The sequence below is a fragment of the Carcharhinus amblyrhynchos genome, chromosome 26 (genome assembly GCF_965287045.1).
Source record: "Carcharhinus amblyrhynchos chromosome 26, sCarAmb.v2.hapA, whole genome shotgun sequence".
NCBI classification, from domain to species: domain Eukaryota; kingdom Metazoa; phylum Chordata; class Chondrichthyes; order Carcharhiniformes; family Carcharhinidae; genus Carcharhinus; species Carcharhinus amblyrhynchos.
The window spans coordinates 8,942,007-8,957,917 of NC_137349.1; the positions used below are offsets into that span (position 1 = coordinate 8,942,007).

The 15,911-nt window shown below is 47.9% G+C and overlaps 1 protein-coding gene across 1 annotated transcript in view; it reads left to right on the forward strand.

Moving 5' to 3' along the window:
* The window catches only part of arhgef18b (rho/rac guanine nucleotide exchange factor (GEF) 18b), a 215,342-nt gene that overhangs the window by 87,222 nt on the left and 112,209 nt on the right, over positions 1-15,911 (forward strand). Inside the window, exons 5-7 of the mRNA XM_080212859.1 lie at positions 6,864-6,960; positions 10,354-10,411; positions 12,817-12,858. Of these exons, the coding sequence (XP_080068985.1) occupies positions 6,864-6,960; positions 10,354-10,411; positions 12,817-12,858 (197 nt within the window). The remainder of the gene's footprint in view (positions 1-6,863; positions 6,961-10,353; positions 10,412-12,816; positions 12,859-15,911) is intronic.

The window sequence follows — 15,911 nt, forward strand, 5'->3', positions numbered from 1 at the left end:
AATGGGCCAGGAAATGGCAAATGGAATTTAATGTTGGCAAGTGTGAGGTGGTCCACTTTGGTAGGAAGAATGGTAGGAAAGACTATTACTTGCGGGGCGAAAAACTGCAGCAGGCGACGGTGCAGAGGGACCTCGGGGTCCTTGTGCATGAGTCGCAAAAACCCAGCTTGCAGGTGCAGCAGGTGGTCAGGAAGGCGAATGGGATGCTGGCCTTCATAGCGAGGGGGATTGAATATAAAAGTAGGGAGGTCTTGCTGCAGCTGTATAGGGCATTGGTGAGGCCGCAGCTGGAGTACTGTGTGCAGTTTTGGTCGCCGCACCTGCGCAAAGATATTTTGGCCTTGGAGGGAGTGCAGAGGAGGTTTACTAGGCTGATGCCGGAGTTGAGGGGGTTGAGCTATGAGGAGAGGCTGAATAAACTGGGCTTGTACTCGTTAGAGTTTAGAAGAATGAGGGGAGATCTCATTGAGACGTATAAGATGATGAGTGGGATGGATAGGATAGAGGTGGAGAGACTCTTCCCGCTCAAAAAAGACAGTAGGACTAGGGGGCACAGCCTCAAGATAAAGGGGGGTGGTTTAGAACGGAGTTGAGGAGGAACTTCTTCACTCAAAGGGTGGTGAATCTCTGGAATTCTCTGCCTGTTGAAGTGGTGGAGGCTGCCTTGCTAAATATTTTTAAGACGTGGGTTGATGGGTTTTTGATAAGAGAGGGGATTAAGGGTTATGGGGAGAGGGCGGGAGAGTGGAACTGAGCAGCGACAGATCAGCCATGATCTTATTGAATGGCGGGGCAGGCTCGAAGGGCTAGGTGGCCTACTCCTGCTCCTATTTCTTATGTTCTTATGTTCTTAACCCGGTCCTGATCACTCATTTCTCCTCCACTCACATTGGCTGATCAACACTTTGCCTGGAACATATTGGTTCCTCCTGCCAGTGGGATTTTCCAGTCTCGCCGAGGCCATTGGAGTTTCAAACGGCTTGCCGCATTTTCCAGGCCCTGGCCCCATGCGACAGGACTGGGAATTTCTGACCTTTGTTTTCACAAATCTCTTACCTTTGTTTCCAGATTTGGCCCCTCCCCTCCTTAGGGGTGTGACCTCTCGTAGAATCGTCATAGAATCCCTACAGCGCAGAAGGTGGCCACTCGGCCCATTGAGTCTGCACCAACAACAATTCCCTATCTCTGTAACCCTACGTATTTACCCTGCTAATCCCCCGGGCTCTAGGGGCAATTTAGCATGGCCAATCCACCCAACCCGCACACCTTTGGACAGTGGGAAGAAACCGGAGCACCCGGAGGAAACCCATGCAGACACAGGCAGAATGTGCAAACTCCACACAGACAGTGACCCGAGGCTGGAATTAAACTTGGATCCCTGGCGCTGTGAGGCAGCAGTGCTAACATAACATAAGAACATAAGAAATAGGAGCAGAAGTAGGCCATCCAGCCCTTCGAGCCTGCCCCGCCATTCAATAAGATCATGGCTGATCTGTCGCTGCTCAGTTCCACTTTCCCGCCCTCTCCCCATAACCCTTAATCCCCTCTCCTATCAAAAACCCATCAACCCGCGTCTTAAAAATATTTAGCGAGGCAGCCTCCACCACTTCAACGGGCAGAGAATTCCAGAGATTCACCACCCTTTGAGTGAAGAAGTTCCTCCTCAACTCCGTTCTGAACCGCCCCCTTTTTATCTTGAGGCTGTGCCCCCTAGTCTTATTGTCTTTTTTGAGCGGGAAGAGTCTTTCTACCTCTATCCTATCCATCCCATTCATCATCTTATACGTCTCAATGAGATCTCCTCTCATTCTTCTAAACTCTAACGAGTACAAGCCCAGTTTATTCAGCCTCTCCTCATAGCTCAACCCCCTCAACTCCAGTATCAGCCTAGTAAACCTCCTCTGCACTCCCTCCAAGGCCAAAATATCTTTGCGCAGGTGTGGCACCCAAAAATGCACACAGTACTCCAGTTGCGGCCTCACCAATGCCCTATACAGCTGCAGCAAGACCTCCCTACTTTTATATTCAATCCCCTTCGCTATGAAGGCCAGCATCCCATTCGCCTTCCTGACCACCTGTTGCACCTGCAAGCTGGGATTTTGCGACTCATGCACAAGGACCCCGAGGTCCCTCTGCACCGTCGCCTGCTGCAGTTTTTCGCCCCGTAAGTAATAGTCCTTCCTACCATTCTTCCTACCAAAGTGGACCACCTCACACTTGCCAACATTAAATTCCATTTGCCATTTCCTGGCCCATTCGCCCAGCCTATCTAGATCCTTCTGCAGACTCTCCACACCCTCCGCACAATTTGCCGTTCCCCCAATCTTGGTGTCATCAGCAAATTTCGACACTCTACACTCGGTTCCCTCCTCCAGATCATCTATATAAATGGTAAAAAGCTGAGGCCCCAGCACCGACCCCTGGGGCACTCCACTAGTCACCATCCGCCAATCCGAATAGCACCCGTTGACCCCCACTCTCTGCCTCCTATTTGACAACCAATCCTCTATCCACGCTAACACCCTACCCCCAACTCCATGTCCCTCGACCTTCTGCAATAACCTCTTGTGAGGCACTTTGTCAAACGCCTTCTGAAAATCTAGAAAGACCACATCCACCGGCTCTCCTCTATCCGCCGCCCTAGACACATCCTCATAGAACTCCAGTAAATTTGTCAGACACGACTTCCCTTTAATGAAACCGTGCTGCGTCTGCTCTATCAAGCAATTCCCTTCAAGATGCCTCGCAATTTCCTCCTTAATGACAGATTCTAACATTTTACCTACCACAGACGTTAAACTAACCGGCCTATAATTCCCCGCCTTTTGCCTGGCACCCTTCTTAAACAACGGCGTAACATTAGCCATTTTCCAATCATCCGGCACTTCCCCGGAATCCAGCGACGTTTGGAAAATAACCACCAAGGCATCCACTATCACCTCCGCCATTTCTTTCAGAACCCTCGGATTCATTCCATCCGGTCCTGGGGACTTGTCCACAATCAGCCCCTCCAGTCTGTCGAGCACCGCCTTTCTAGTAACAGTAATGTCATTAAGACCCTCCAGTCCTACCACCTTTCCATCGCTAACACCCGGCAAATTATTCACGTCCTCCTCCGATTTCTGCGCTCCTCCAGTTCTGACCTTCTGAGGGTCTCTGGCTCCATTATTGCAATTTCAGCTCCCTGGGCCCTGATTTCTCTCCCTAAACCTCTTGGCCTTAACTCATTTTAAAACGTTCTTTAAAAATCTCATTGACCAAGTTTTTGGTCACCTGTCTCCTGTATGGCTCTGTTTTGTTTGAGATTGATCCTGTGTGAGGCATCATTGGAGATTTTACTGGAAGCGCTATATAAATGCAAGATGTTGTTGTAAGCATCGTCAGGAGAAGGATGAAATGAGGAAAATCTAATAGGACTGGATCAGTCTCGGTTGTAAACAGGTTTATTGCCCAGCATGTATTTTACATTAAAGTTAACTTCACACAGGTTTGTCTGCTGTGGCTGTAATCTAGACCATGCTGCCACATCTGTCGTCAATCATGTGCTCAAATTGCACAGGGAACATTTCAATCTCTCTGCTTGGAGCTGACTCTGGCTCAGTGACTTGGTAAGATCAGCCATGAACTCACTAAATGGTGAACAGGCTGAAGAGGCCAAATGGCTGACACCTTCTCTTATGTTCCTAACACAAAGCTTGGAGCAATTTGTTGAAATGTTTGTTGTTTTACAACTGGGTGTGGTTCCTTTTCGCTCAAGCTCTAGCTTTGGAAGCAGACCTGTGTCCTGTGACACTCTGGTGCAGCGTGGCTGGCAGCCCTTTGGAGTGTTCTTGAGAGGCCTGTGAGGCCAGCGCTCCGGGCTAGCCTGCCTGTTCTCCCAGCTTCCATAACCTTGAGCTCACCCTGTTAATCCCCCTGACACTAAGGGGCAATTTAGCACGGCCAATCCTCCTAACTGCACATCTTTGGAGTGTGGGAACACCTGGAGGAAACCCATGCAGACCCGGGGAGAATGTGCAAACTCAGTCCAAAGATGGGTGGGTTAGGTTGATTGGCCATCCTAAATTGGTGTCGGGGGTTTAGCAGGGTAAATATGTGGGGTTACTGGGATGGGGCCTGGTGGGATTGGTGTTGTTGCAGAGTCAATAAGCTGAATGGCCTCCTTCTGTACTGTAGTGATTCTATGATTGTAAACTCTGTTCCCTGTATCCAACTCGCATTAAATTCTGTTCACCCATTACCCACTCTGCTCATTTGGCTCTGTGTTGTGCAATGTTTTAATTTTAAATCTTTGTCCTCTATTCACTCCATCGCTGTTATCTCCTCCAGCCTTACAACCCTTTGTGATATCTCTGCTCCCCCAATCCTAGCCTTTTATACATCCCCGATATCTGTCACTTGGTGTCTTGTGTCTGGGCCCTACCCTCTGCAATATTCCCCCATTCCTCTTTCTCCCTTTACCTCTCCCTCTGCCTTTAATGTGCTCTTTAGAACCTTCCTCTTTGACCAAGCTTTTCATCACCTGCGCTCATTTCTCTCTCCGTGTGGTATGTTACTGAGGGACAACTGCACTGTCAGAGAGGTACCATCTTTCAGATCAGATGTTAAACTGAGACCTCATCTCATGGCAGATTTACCAATATTTACCCCTCAGTCAACATTGCAAAAAATTCATTTTTTGGTCATTATCACATAGCTGTTAATGGGATCTTGCTGTGCATAAACCTGCCTCTGTATTTCCGGCATTGCAACAGAATCATAGAAGTACAGAAGGAAGTTACTCTTCCCTAGACGTCTGTGCTCTCTCTCCAGAGGAGTAATTTACCCAGTCCCATCACCTACCCCCTCCCCCACCCCACTCCAAGTCACCCTACACCTGAAAAAGCCTCACAGCTCCAGGGACCCAGGTTCGACTCCTGACTTGGGTCACTATCTGTGTGGCGTTTGCATGTTCTCCCTTTGCCTGCGTGGGTTTCCTCTGGGTGCTCTGAGTTCCTCCCATAGTCCGAAAGACATGCTGGTAAGAGTGCATTGGCCATGCTAAATTCTACCTCAGTGTACCCGAATAGGAATGTGACGACTAGGAGATTTCCACAGTAACTTCATTGCAGTGTTAATGTAAGCCTACTTGTGACATGAATTAATAAAGTTTTTTTGTTTGGGTAAATGAATAAGATCCTACGGTACTGTCAAAGGAGAGGAGGAGACTTTCAAGGGGTGTCTAGACAAATACATGAATAGGACGGGAATAGAGGGGTATGGTCCCTGGAAGGGTAAACGGTTTTAGTTAAGTTGGGCAGCATGGTTGGTGCAGGCTTGGAGGGCTGAAGGGCCTGTTCCTGTGCTGTAACTTTCTTTGTTCTTTGAGAGTTATTTCATGTATCAAGGCCAATATTTATCCCTCAGTCAACATCTCAAAAATCTCATTTTTTGGTAATTATCACATTGCTATTAATGGGATCTTGCTGTGCACAAACTTGCTTCTGCATTTCCAGCATTGCAACAGAATCATAGAGCAGAAGGAAGCCAATTTTTCCCTGTGCTGTCTCTCCAGAGGAGTAATTTGCCCACGGTCAGTGCCCCCCCCCACCCCCCCAGCCCATCACCCTACACCTGAAAAAGCATCTCATTAGTTGGGAAATGCTTTGAGACGTCCAGTGGCTGTGGAAAGTGCTATATCAGTGCAAAAATTTCATCTTTGGTGTGAAATTGTTTTGACAAAGCGCCCCTGGGGAGTTTTGTAAAATGTTCCTAAAGGACTACGATAAATGCAAGTCGCTGTTACAGGGTCACCCCCCCCCCCACTTCAGCCCTTGCTGTAGAGCGAAGGAGCTCTTTTCATTACTTCTCTGAATGTGGTGTCACTGGTGGGGTTTGTGATTTATTGCCCATCTCTTGGAGATCCTGTTGGAATCTTCCTCTTATTTTGCCAACGCTGAGTGGTAAAGGTGCCCTTCGATCCAGGAACGGACAATAACCATAGAATCATAGAATCCCTACAGCACAGAAAGAGGCCATTTGGCCCATCAAGTCTGCACCGACCACAATCCCACCCAGGCTTTCCCCCTGTAATCCCATGTATTTATCCTGTTAATTCCCTGACACTAGGTGAATTTAGCACGACCAAGCAACCTCACCTGTACACCTTTGGAGTGTGGGAGGAAACCTGAGCACCCGGAGGAAACCCAGGTGGACACAGAGGGAACGTGCAGACTCCGCACAGACAGTGGCCCAAAGCCAGAATTGAACCTGGGTCCCTGGCACCGTGAGACAACAGTGCTAACCACCGTGTCTCTGTAAATAGCAGCCTCGCCAATGAAGTTATTAAAAAGCTGGAAATTCCAGGAAAGATTTACATTTCTATAGCTCTCCCTACCTCCCAAAGCACTCAACAGATGTCAGAATTTTTTTTTGTAGCACTGTCATGGTTGCGGTGCAGGAAAACAACAGCCAACCTGTGCATAGCAAGATCCCACAAACAGCGATGCGATAATGGCCAAATAATTCCTTTTGTGATCCTGATTGAGGCTGAACTATAGGCCAGGCCACTGGGGAGAATTCTCCCAGTCTGCTTTTGCCATGGGATCTTTTATATTCATCGGAGAAGGCAAACGGACCCCAGTTTGATATCTCACCTGAAAGACAACTCCGCCAACACTGCAGCAGTCCTACAGTGGAGTGTCAGTGCTGGGGGTTTTTGTGTCCAAGTCTCTGGAATAGGAGTTGGATTTAATGATTGTGAAGGGGCAGTGAGATAGATTGCTGTGTGACTGAGAGGGGCAGCACAGGGGTGTACAGAGAAAGGATGTTTGAAAGTGGATCCAATCACTCACTTAACGATGTTCTTGCCTTGTTGCTTCCAGGTGAAATTGGCTACAAAGATGAGGCCACGACTAGGGACAGGCTATTCTTATCCCTCCAAGACAGCTCAAGGTCACTCTTCCCAATCCAGAGACACAGGTGAGTGAAGCAGTCAACAAACTCCATCTCTGAGTCTCCTCCACTCCCACAATGAGTGATGCCCAGAAGAATGATCCCATGGGCTGGACTTTCCATCCAGTGGTTCATAAGTTGATAAGATATAGGAGCAGAATTAGGCCATTCGGCCCATCGAATCCACTCTACCATTCGGTCATGGCTGATGTGCTCCTCATCCCCATTTTCCTGCCTTCTCTCCATAACCTATCAACGCATTACCAATTAAAAACCTGTCTAACTCCTCTTCAAATTTACTCACTGTCCCAGCATCCACCACACTCTGGGGTAATGAATTCCACAGATTCACAACCCTTTTTGGGTGAAGTAGTTTCTCCTCAACTCTTGATTTAAATTTGCTACCCCTCATCCGAAGACCATGACCACTCGGGAAATAGAGATTGGAAAAGGAGGATTGAACACACCCTGCACTCACCCACTAACCCCACCGCCCCCCCAAACCCAACCACTATCACCCCCGGCGGAAAAAAGTTAGTCATCTGTTATTTTCTCTGGGTTGGCCAGTTAATGGCTGAGAGACAGGTCTGCCATCCAGTTAAGGGCAATGGGCACACTCTCAAAGTTGGCAAAGAAGGGGTGTGGGTGTGCAATCAGAGACTGGTGCACCCTCACCAGCATTATTACATTTTCAACTAAAAATTAGACTTAATTGAGTGACGGGGGTGTGGTTGTGGGGGAGGTGGAGTGAGGAGGATCATGGTTGAGTCCTCTACAGGTGGTCTGTGGCAGTCAGGAAGATAGAGCGAGGGTCAGGAAAATCCCAGTCAGCCCCCTCTAATTGGCACAGAGGTTAGCACTGCTGCCTCACAGCGCCAGGGACCTGGGATCGATTCCTGGCATGGGTCAGGGTCTGTGTGGAATCTGCACGTTCTCCCCCTGTCTGTGTGGGTTTCCTCCAGGTGCTCCGGTTTCCTCCCACATTCAGAAAGATATGCATTGGCCACGCTAAATTCTCCTTCAGCGTACCCGAACAGGCACCGGACTGTGGTGACTAGGGGATTTTCACAGTAACTTCATTGCAATGTTAATGTAACTCTACTTGTGACACTAATAAATAAACTTAAAATTTCAATTTAATTGGCCTCAGCGGCTGGCTGCTGTGGTAGCGTTGCCAGTCCTGGTGCCCACTTCACCGAAATGTTCCAGAGGTGGGGCAGCAGCGCACTGGCCAACGGGGGAATAAAAATCCGGAGCCTTCATCCTGGAGATGAGTAGAACTGACTGCACGGCACGCCACAGTTATCCTCCGAGGACCAGCCACCTCACCGTTGACCACAAAAGGATGCAAAATCAGCCCACATGGCCTCCAACTTGGTGGCTACCCAATAAAGCTGGATGGTGAAGGCTTACAATGGGATTAGCGATTGCGGTGAGCCTGCACTGACCAAATAGCCCACAGGCATGGTGGCACTGTGGTTAGCACTGCTGCCTCGCAGTGCCAGGGACCTGCGTTCGATTCCCAGTTGGTCATTGTCTGTGTGGAGTCTGCACATCCTCTCTGTGTCTGCGTGTGTTTCCCCCGGGTGCTCCGGTTTCCTCCCACAGTCCAAAGATGTGTTGGTTAGGTGGATTGACCATGCTAGATTACCCCTTAGTATCAGGGAGACTAGGTAGGGTAAATGTATGGAGATAGGACCTGGAGGGTAGGATTGTGGTGGGTGCAGACTCGATGGGCCGCATGGCCTCCTCCTACACTGTAGGATTCTGTGATACATGTGGGATTGCCACAACGTCGAAGTTTCCCTTCAATCCAGTCACCATTCTGGCTTGGAAATATATCGCCGTTCTTTCACTGTTGCTGAGTCAGAATCCTGGGACTCTCTCCCTAACAGCACTGTGGGTGTACCTACGCCACATGGACTGGTGCGGTTCAAGGAGGCAGCTCTTCATCACCTTCTCACGGGCAATTACGGATGGGCAACAGTGACACCCACTTCCTGTGAACTTATAAATAAATAACCCACTGACCCTCACTGCCTCCTCCAACACATGACGATTGGTCAGTTGGATGAGGTAGCACAGCCAGCCTGGATGCTGGGGTGCTACGTCCCCCAGCCAGAAAATCACCTCCAGGAGAGTAAAGGTAATAAATTAGGAGCAAAGACAGTCCTTACCGTGTGACTGACATACAATTACACAATTGTTACAGTGAAGAAGGAGGCCATTTGGCCCATTGAGCCTGCACCGACAACAATCCCATTCAGGCTCAATCCTCGCAATCTCACAATCCTTGGTAATCCCCTGACACGAAGGGGCAATTTAACACGGCCAATGCACCTAACCCGCACATCTTTGGACTGTGGGAGGAAACCGGAGCACCCGGAGGAAACCCACACAGACACGGTGAGAACGTGCAGTCTCTATACAGACAATGACCCAAGCTGGGAATCGAACCCGGGTCCCTGGCACTGTAAGGCAGCAGTGCTAACTGCTGTGCCACCCACATTTGTTGCTTTTGAAAATCACCTCAAGTCTGTGCCCATTTACCGAATATAAAAGTAGGGAGGTCTTGCTGCAGCTGTATAGGGCATTGGTGAGGCCGCAGCTGGAGTACTGTGTGCAGTTTTGGGCGCCGCACCTGTGCAAAGATATTTTGGCCTTGGAGGGAGTGCAGAGGAGGTTTACTAGGCTGATACCGGAGTTGAGGGGGTTGAGCTATGAGGAGAGGCTGAATAAACTAGGCTTGTACTCGTTGGAGTTTAGAAGAATGAGGGGAGATCTCATTGAGACGTATAAGATGATGAATGGGATGGATAGGATAGAGGTGGAGAGACTCTTCCCGCTCAAAAAAGACAGTAGGACTAGGGGGCACAGCCTCAAGATAAAGGGGGGGTGGTTTAGAACAGAGTTGAGGAGGAACTTCTTCACTCAAAGGGTGGTGAATCTCTGGAATTCTCTGCCCGTTGAAGTGGTGGAGGCTGCCTCGCTAAATATTTTCAAGAAGCGGGTTGATGGGTTTTTGATAAGAGAGGGGATTAAGGGTTATGGGGAGAGGGCCGGAAAGTGGAACTGAGCCACGACAGATCAGCCATGATCTTATTGAATGGTGGGGCAGGCTCGAAGGGCCAGATGGCCTACTCCTGCTCCTATTTCTTATGTTCTTATGTTCTTATGAACCTGTCCATATCCATTTGTAAACTTCTTACTTCTTAATTGTAACTTATTACCCCACCTAGTTTACTGTCATCTGTAAATTTGGTATTGGTGCTTTCTATGCCTGCAGTTGAGTTTTGTTCTTGTAGTTTTAGGCCACCGCTTCACTGTCTCATTGTCTGTTACTGGAATTTTCAGCAGTGGAATCCCTTTGATTAGAGTCAGGGTTAACTGTATTAATTGTATTTTTTGTCTGCATTTCAGAATCTGAAACTTCCCTGGAGATCCAAGACGAAAAGGAAAACCTGGAGCCCGACCATTTGTATGTATAAAAGGATCGAGCATTAGTCTGCATGTTCATGAATCAGCCAGTGGTTTGGTTAGAATTAGATCTTTCATTAAAAAGGGTGACTTGGAGACTGTTTGTGTAGGTAGTTCAGTCCTTGCCTCTGTAAGGGGAATGGGGCAAGAGCAGAGATACCAAATCAGTTAACAAGTCAACTATGATCTTATTGAGAAGCTGGGATTGTACTTTATAGGGCAAAATGGATTGAGGGGAGATCATAGATAAGGTGACTAGCCAAGGTCTTTTCCCCTGTGGCAGCACAGTGACACAGTGCTTAGCACTGCTGCCTCACATGCCCAGGGACCTGGCTTCGATTCCTGGCTTGGGTGACTGTGTGGAGTTTGTATGTTCTCCCAGTGCCTGTGTGGGTTTCCTCCCACACTCCAAAAGACACGCTGGTTCGGTGCATTGGCCTCGCTAAATTCTCCCTCAGTGTACCCGAACAGGTGCCAGAGCGTGGTAACTAGGGGATTTTCACAGTAATTTCATTGCGGAGTTAATGTAAGCCTCTTTGTGACTAATAAATAAACTTTAACTTTAAGGGGAGTCCAAAACTAGGAGTTTAATGTGAGAGGGGAAAGATTTAAAAGGAATCTGAGGGGCAACTTTTTCATACAGAGAGCGATACGTGTGTGGAATGAGCTGCCAGAGGAGGTGGTACAGGCCGATACAATTACAGCATTTAAAAGACATTTGGATAGTTACATGGGTAGGAAAGGTTTAGAGGGATATGGGCCCAACACAGGCAAATGGGACTAGCTCAGTTTAGGAAACCTGGTTGGCATGGATGAGTTGGGCCGAAGGGCCTATTTCCATGCTGTATATTAGATAGAGATGTACAAGATTATGACAGGTTTACAATAGATGAACTAAGAGAAACTGCGCCCATTAGCTGAAGACACAAGGGCTGAGAGACACAGACTTAAGATTTTGGGGAAGAGATGCAGAGGGAATGCTATTATACAGTGAGTGATAGTGACCTGGAAGTCATTGTGTATGGGGCTGGAGGAAGTGGAGACGCTGAATGGATTCAAAACGAAATCGGATGGAATTTTGAGAAAAACATACTTACTGGTCTGACGGGAAAAAGCCAGGGACTGAGTCTGATTGGATTGTTCTACGGAGAGCTGGCCTGCACTTGATGGGCTGAATGGCTCCTTCAGTGCTGTACTGATTCTGTAACCTTATCATGGAATCCCTACAGTGCAGAAGGAAGTCATTCAGCCCATCGAGTCTGCGCCGACCACAATCCCACTGACGCCCTATCCTCATATCCTATATATTTACCCAGCTAATCCCTCTAACTGTGCATCCTGGGACACTAAAGGGCAATTTAGCATGGCTAGTGCACCTAATCCACACATCTTTGGACTGTGTGAGGAAACCGGAGCACTTAGAGGAAACCCGTGCAGACATGGGGAGAACGTGCAAAATCTACACAGGTAGTGACCCAAGTCGGGAATCGAACCCAGATCTCTGGAACTATGAGGCAGCAGTGCTAACCACAGTGCCACCATGCCAGAGAGAAAGGGGAAATGTGCAGGAGAGAAGGAATTTGCATGTTTGTAGTTCCTTCCACAACCTCAGGCTTGTTCCTCAGCTGTAGGTATGACACAACCTCCCCATGTTTGAGAATTGATGTTAAAGGATCTCCATTGGTACAGAGGGTGGCACAGTGGTTAGCACTGCTGCCTCACAGCGCCAGGGACCCAGGATTCGATTCCGGCCTTGGGTGAAATTCTGTGTGGCGTTTGCACATTCTCCCCATGTCTGCATGGGTTTCCTCCGGGTACTCCAGTTTCCTCCCACAGTCCAAAGATGTGCAGATTAGGTGGATTGTCCATGATAAACTGTCCCTTATTTGTGTGTGTGTGTGAGTGTGTGTGTGCGTGTGTGTGAATGTAGTTATGCTTGATGTGGTGTGTTACTCAAGCTATAATTCCCTGGCGACAGACTAGCGACCTGTTCCAGGAATAATGAGCAACAGAAAGGCTGGTTAGGTGTGGAAAGGTTGAAAGAGAGAGAACAAAAGAGAAAATCTGGAAAATCTCAGCAAATCTGGCAGCATCTGTGAGGAGATTTAAAGAGCCATCTGGATGCAAAACATCGAGTCTTTTCTTGTCCTTACAGATGCTGCCAGACCTGCTGAGGTTTTCCAGCGTTTTCTCTTTCGGTTTCAGATTCCAGCATCCGTAGTGATTTGCTTTTACTTATTGAGAGAGAGAGACTGCTGCAGAGACAGGATCCTAATCTTATGACTCAGCTGAGCCTCCAGGTGGGGCTACACTCAGGGAATTTGACAACAGAAGCAATATGGTTGCTATTAATGTCAACTGAATGGAGATGTCAGTTGAAATTGTTTCTGTTTGTTTGTTTTTCAGACTGGTTCAGCAAGTGCTACTGGAATTGAAGGCCTTTCATGGGTTAGTCATATTTCATTTTTCATTTTAGCACCTGATTCCAGGAGGATTCAGCCATCTTGAAAATATATTCAGAAATTTGAACCCGAAGGGAAATTAGATTTAGATTTGGAAAGGAAACTTTTTCTGGGCTGCAGGGAATAAGTGAGAGCAAATGTGATAAATTGGATTGCATTTCCAAAGAGCTGGCACAGGTATGATGGACTGAATGGCCTCCTCCTTTGCAGCATGGTTCAAAAGCACAATGTGAACCCAATATAGGCTGCTGGAATCTCCCTTGTCCTTCTAGGAACACAGATTCCTGCCTTACCGTTAAGTGCTTGGGATAAGTGACACCCTAAAGGATTGGATTCCCAATCTAGCAACAGATAAGACATATGCCATCTTTACATCAGTAGGACTGGACACCTCTGCACACCCTCACATGAATACTCCTTCACTCTCCCAATATGACCCTTTCCTACAATGATTCACGCTGCCCAATGGAAACCTTTCCCACAGGATCGTGAGGAAAGTTAGCTAGATCGTCTCGCTAAAACACATCACCTCGTCAATTCTTTTAAAGTTTATTTATTAGTGCCACAAGTAGGCTTACATTAACACTGCAGTGAAGTTACTGTGAAAATCCCTGAGTCACCACAGACAGGCTCCTGTTCGGGTCAGTGCACCTAACTAGCACATCTTTCAGTCTGTGGGGGGAAATTGGAGCACCCGGAGGAAACCCATGCAGACGTGGGGAAAACTTGCAGACTCCACACAGACAGTGATCCAAGCTGGGAATCGAACCCGGGTTCCTGGGGCTGTGAGACAGCAGTGCAAACCACTGTGCCACCGTATGGTTACACTAAATGGTTACACTCACGCAGACAGATGTATCGTGCTCATAATTACTTCCTCCCAGCTCCCTTTTCTGTCTCTCCATTTCCTTCTCGTATATCTGCCTCTCCTTGATGTTCAGAACTGACTGAGGGCCAGGCTAGGGGGCACTAAGTTTCCAAAGAAGCATCATATTGGACTCTCTCCTCGGGTGCTGCCGGACCTGCTGAGTTTCTCCAGCATTTCCTGTTTTCATTACATAATGATTTTCATGTTGGCTTCACTGATGATTAAAAGTCGTTGAAAAATCTTCCTAAACTCAACAGCTCACACCCTTGAACTGTGAATTAAAGATGTAAGATTAGTGAGGGAAGTGAGGGGTAGACTATTGTGGTCCAAGTCCTCAAAGTTCTCCACCAAAGTCTGAGATCACGTACCAATTGATTCAAGAACAGCTTCTTCCCTGCTGCTGTCAGACTTTTGAATGGACCTACCTTGCATTAAATTGATCTTTCTCGACAGCCTAGCTATGACTGTAACCTTACATTCTGCATCCTCTCCTTTCCTTCTCCCCTATATACTCTATGAACAGTATGTTTTGTCTGTATAGCGCACAAGAAACAATACTTTCACTGCATCTCAGCACATATGACAATAACAAATCAAATCAAATCATTGAGATTTCTCTCACCTCCATGTCCGGCTCTGTTGTAGACTAATCGATAGAGAGTAATCACATGTGATTAGTCAATAACTCCATTATCTGGCAGGGTGGCAGAAGCTGATCCAGTAGAACTAGCAATTTCTACATTCCACTGGCAGGATTGATATATGAAGCAGTGGTTAGATTTGATGCCTTTGCCCCTTAAGTCCCAGATTGGGGGTCATAGCTGCTGTGAGAATGATTCAGTCGATGGCTAATTCTGTTTCCAATCTTTCCACCCCCACCCCAGACACTGCAACGGGGCAGAGAGCAGGTGAGCAGTTCCCAGTGTGCGTCTCACTTCTCGTGTTGCTTTGCGATCCCGTTCCCTGCCAACGCTAATGTGTTCTTGTTTTGTCCTTGGTTGCTCTTTTTCCCAGCCAGTGTTCTGCCTTCCTTGTTCAGTTAAAGGATCAGTTAAAGACATTTAAAAAGTTTCATTTGTACATTTGATGGCTTGGAGTAAAGTTCAGTTTTTGCTTCATTGCTGATACCTCCTGCCGCTGCCACCCCCCACTCCCTCCACCCCCCCAGCCTCCCATCCTCTCCATCCTCCCACCCCTCCCCCCCTTCACCCTCCACCCCCCCACCCCCTCACCACCCTCCCCACGTTAGATTTCTCTGGATTCAGCTGAATGCAGCCACTCTCTTTGTGATTTTAAGTTCGTTGGTGTGGCTGGGACGGGTGCAAAAACTCAGCCCAAATTCCTACCCCGATTATTATGGAGGGATGGAGGCACAGACTGTTTTCTAAATGGGAAAATGCTTAGGAAATCAGAAACAGAAAGGGAGTCATTGTTCAAGATTCTCTTAAGGTTAGTGTGCAGGTTCAGTCGGCAGTTAAGAAGGCAAATGCAGTGTTAGCATTCATGTTGAGAGGGCTAGAATACAAGTGCAGGGATGTACTTCTGAGGCTGTATAAGGCTCTGGTCAGACCCCAGTTGGAATACTGTGAGCAGTTTTGTGCCCCATATCTAAGGAAGGATGTGCTGGCCTTGGAAAGGGTCCAGAGGAGGTTCACAAAAATGATCCCTGGAATGACGAGCTTGTCGTATGAGGAACAGTTGAGGATGCTGGGTCTGTACTCATTGGCGTTTAGAAAGATGAGGGGAGACCTTATTGAAACTTACAGGATACTGCAAGGCCTGGATAGAGTGGACGTGGAGAGGATGTTTCCGCTCTAGGAAAAGCTAGAACCAGAGGCACAACTTCAGGCTAAAAGGACATTCTTTTAGATCAGGGATAGGAGGAATTTCTTCAGCCTGAGAATGGTGAATCTGTGGAGCTCTTTGCCGCAGAAGGCTGTGGAGGCCAGGTCATTGAGTGTCTTTAAGACAGAGATAGGTTCTTGATTAATAAGGAGTTATGGGGAAAAGGCAGGAGAATGGGGGATGAGGAAAATGTCAGCCATGAATGAATGGCAGAGCAGACTTGATGGTCCGACTTGCTATTCTGCTCCTATATCTTATGGTCTATGGTTATCCAGTGACCCATGTTGGAATGTGGGCTTACGCACATACTGGACCCTGGCTCCCTG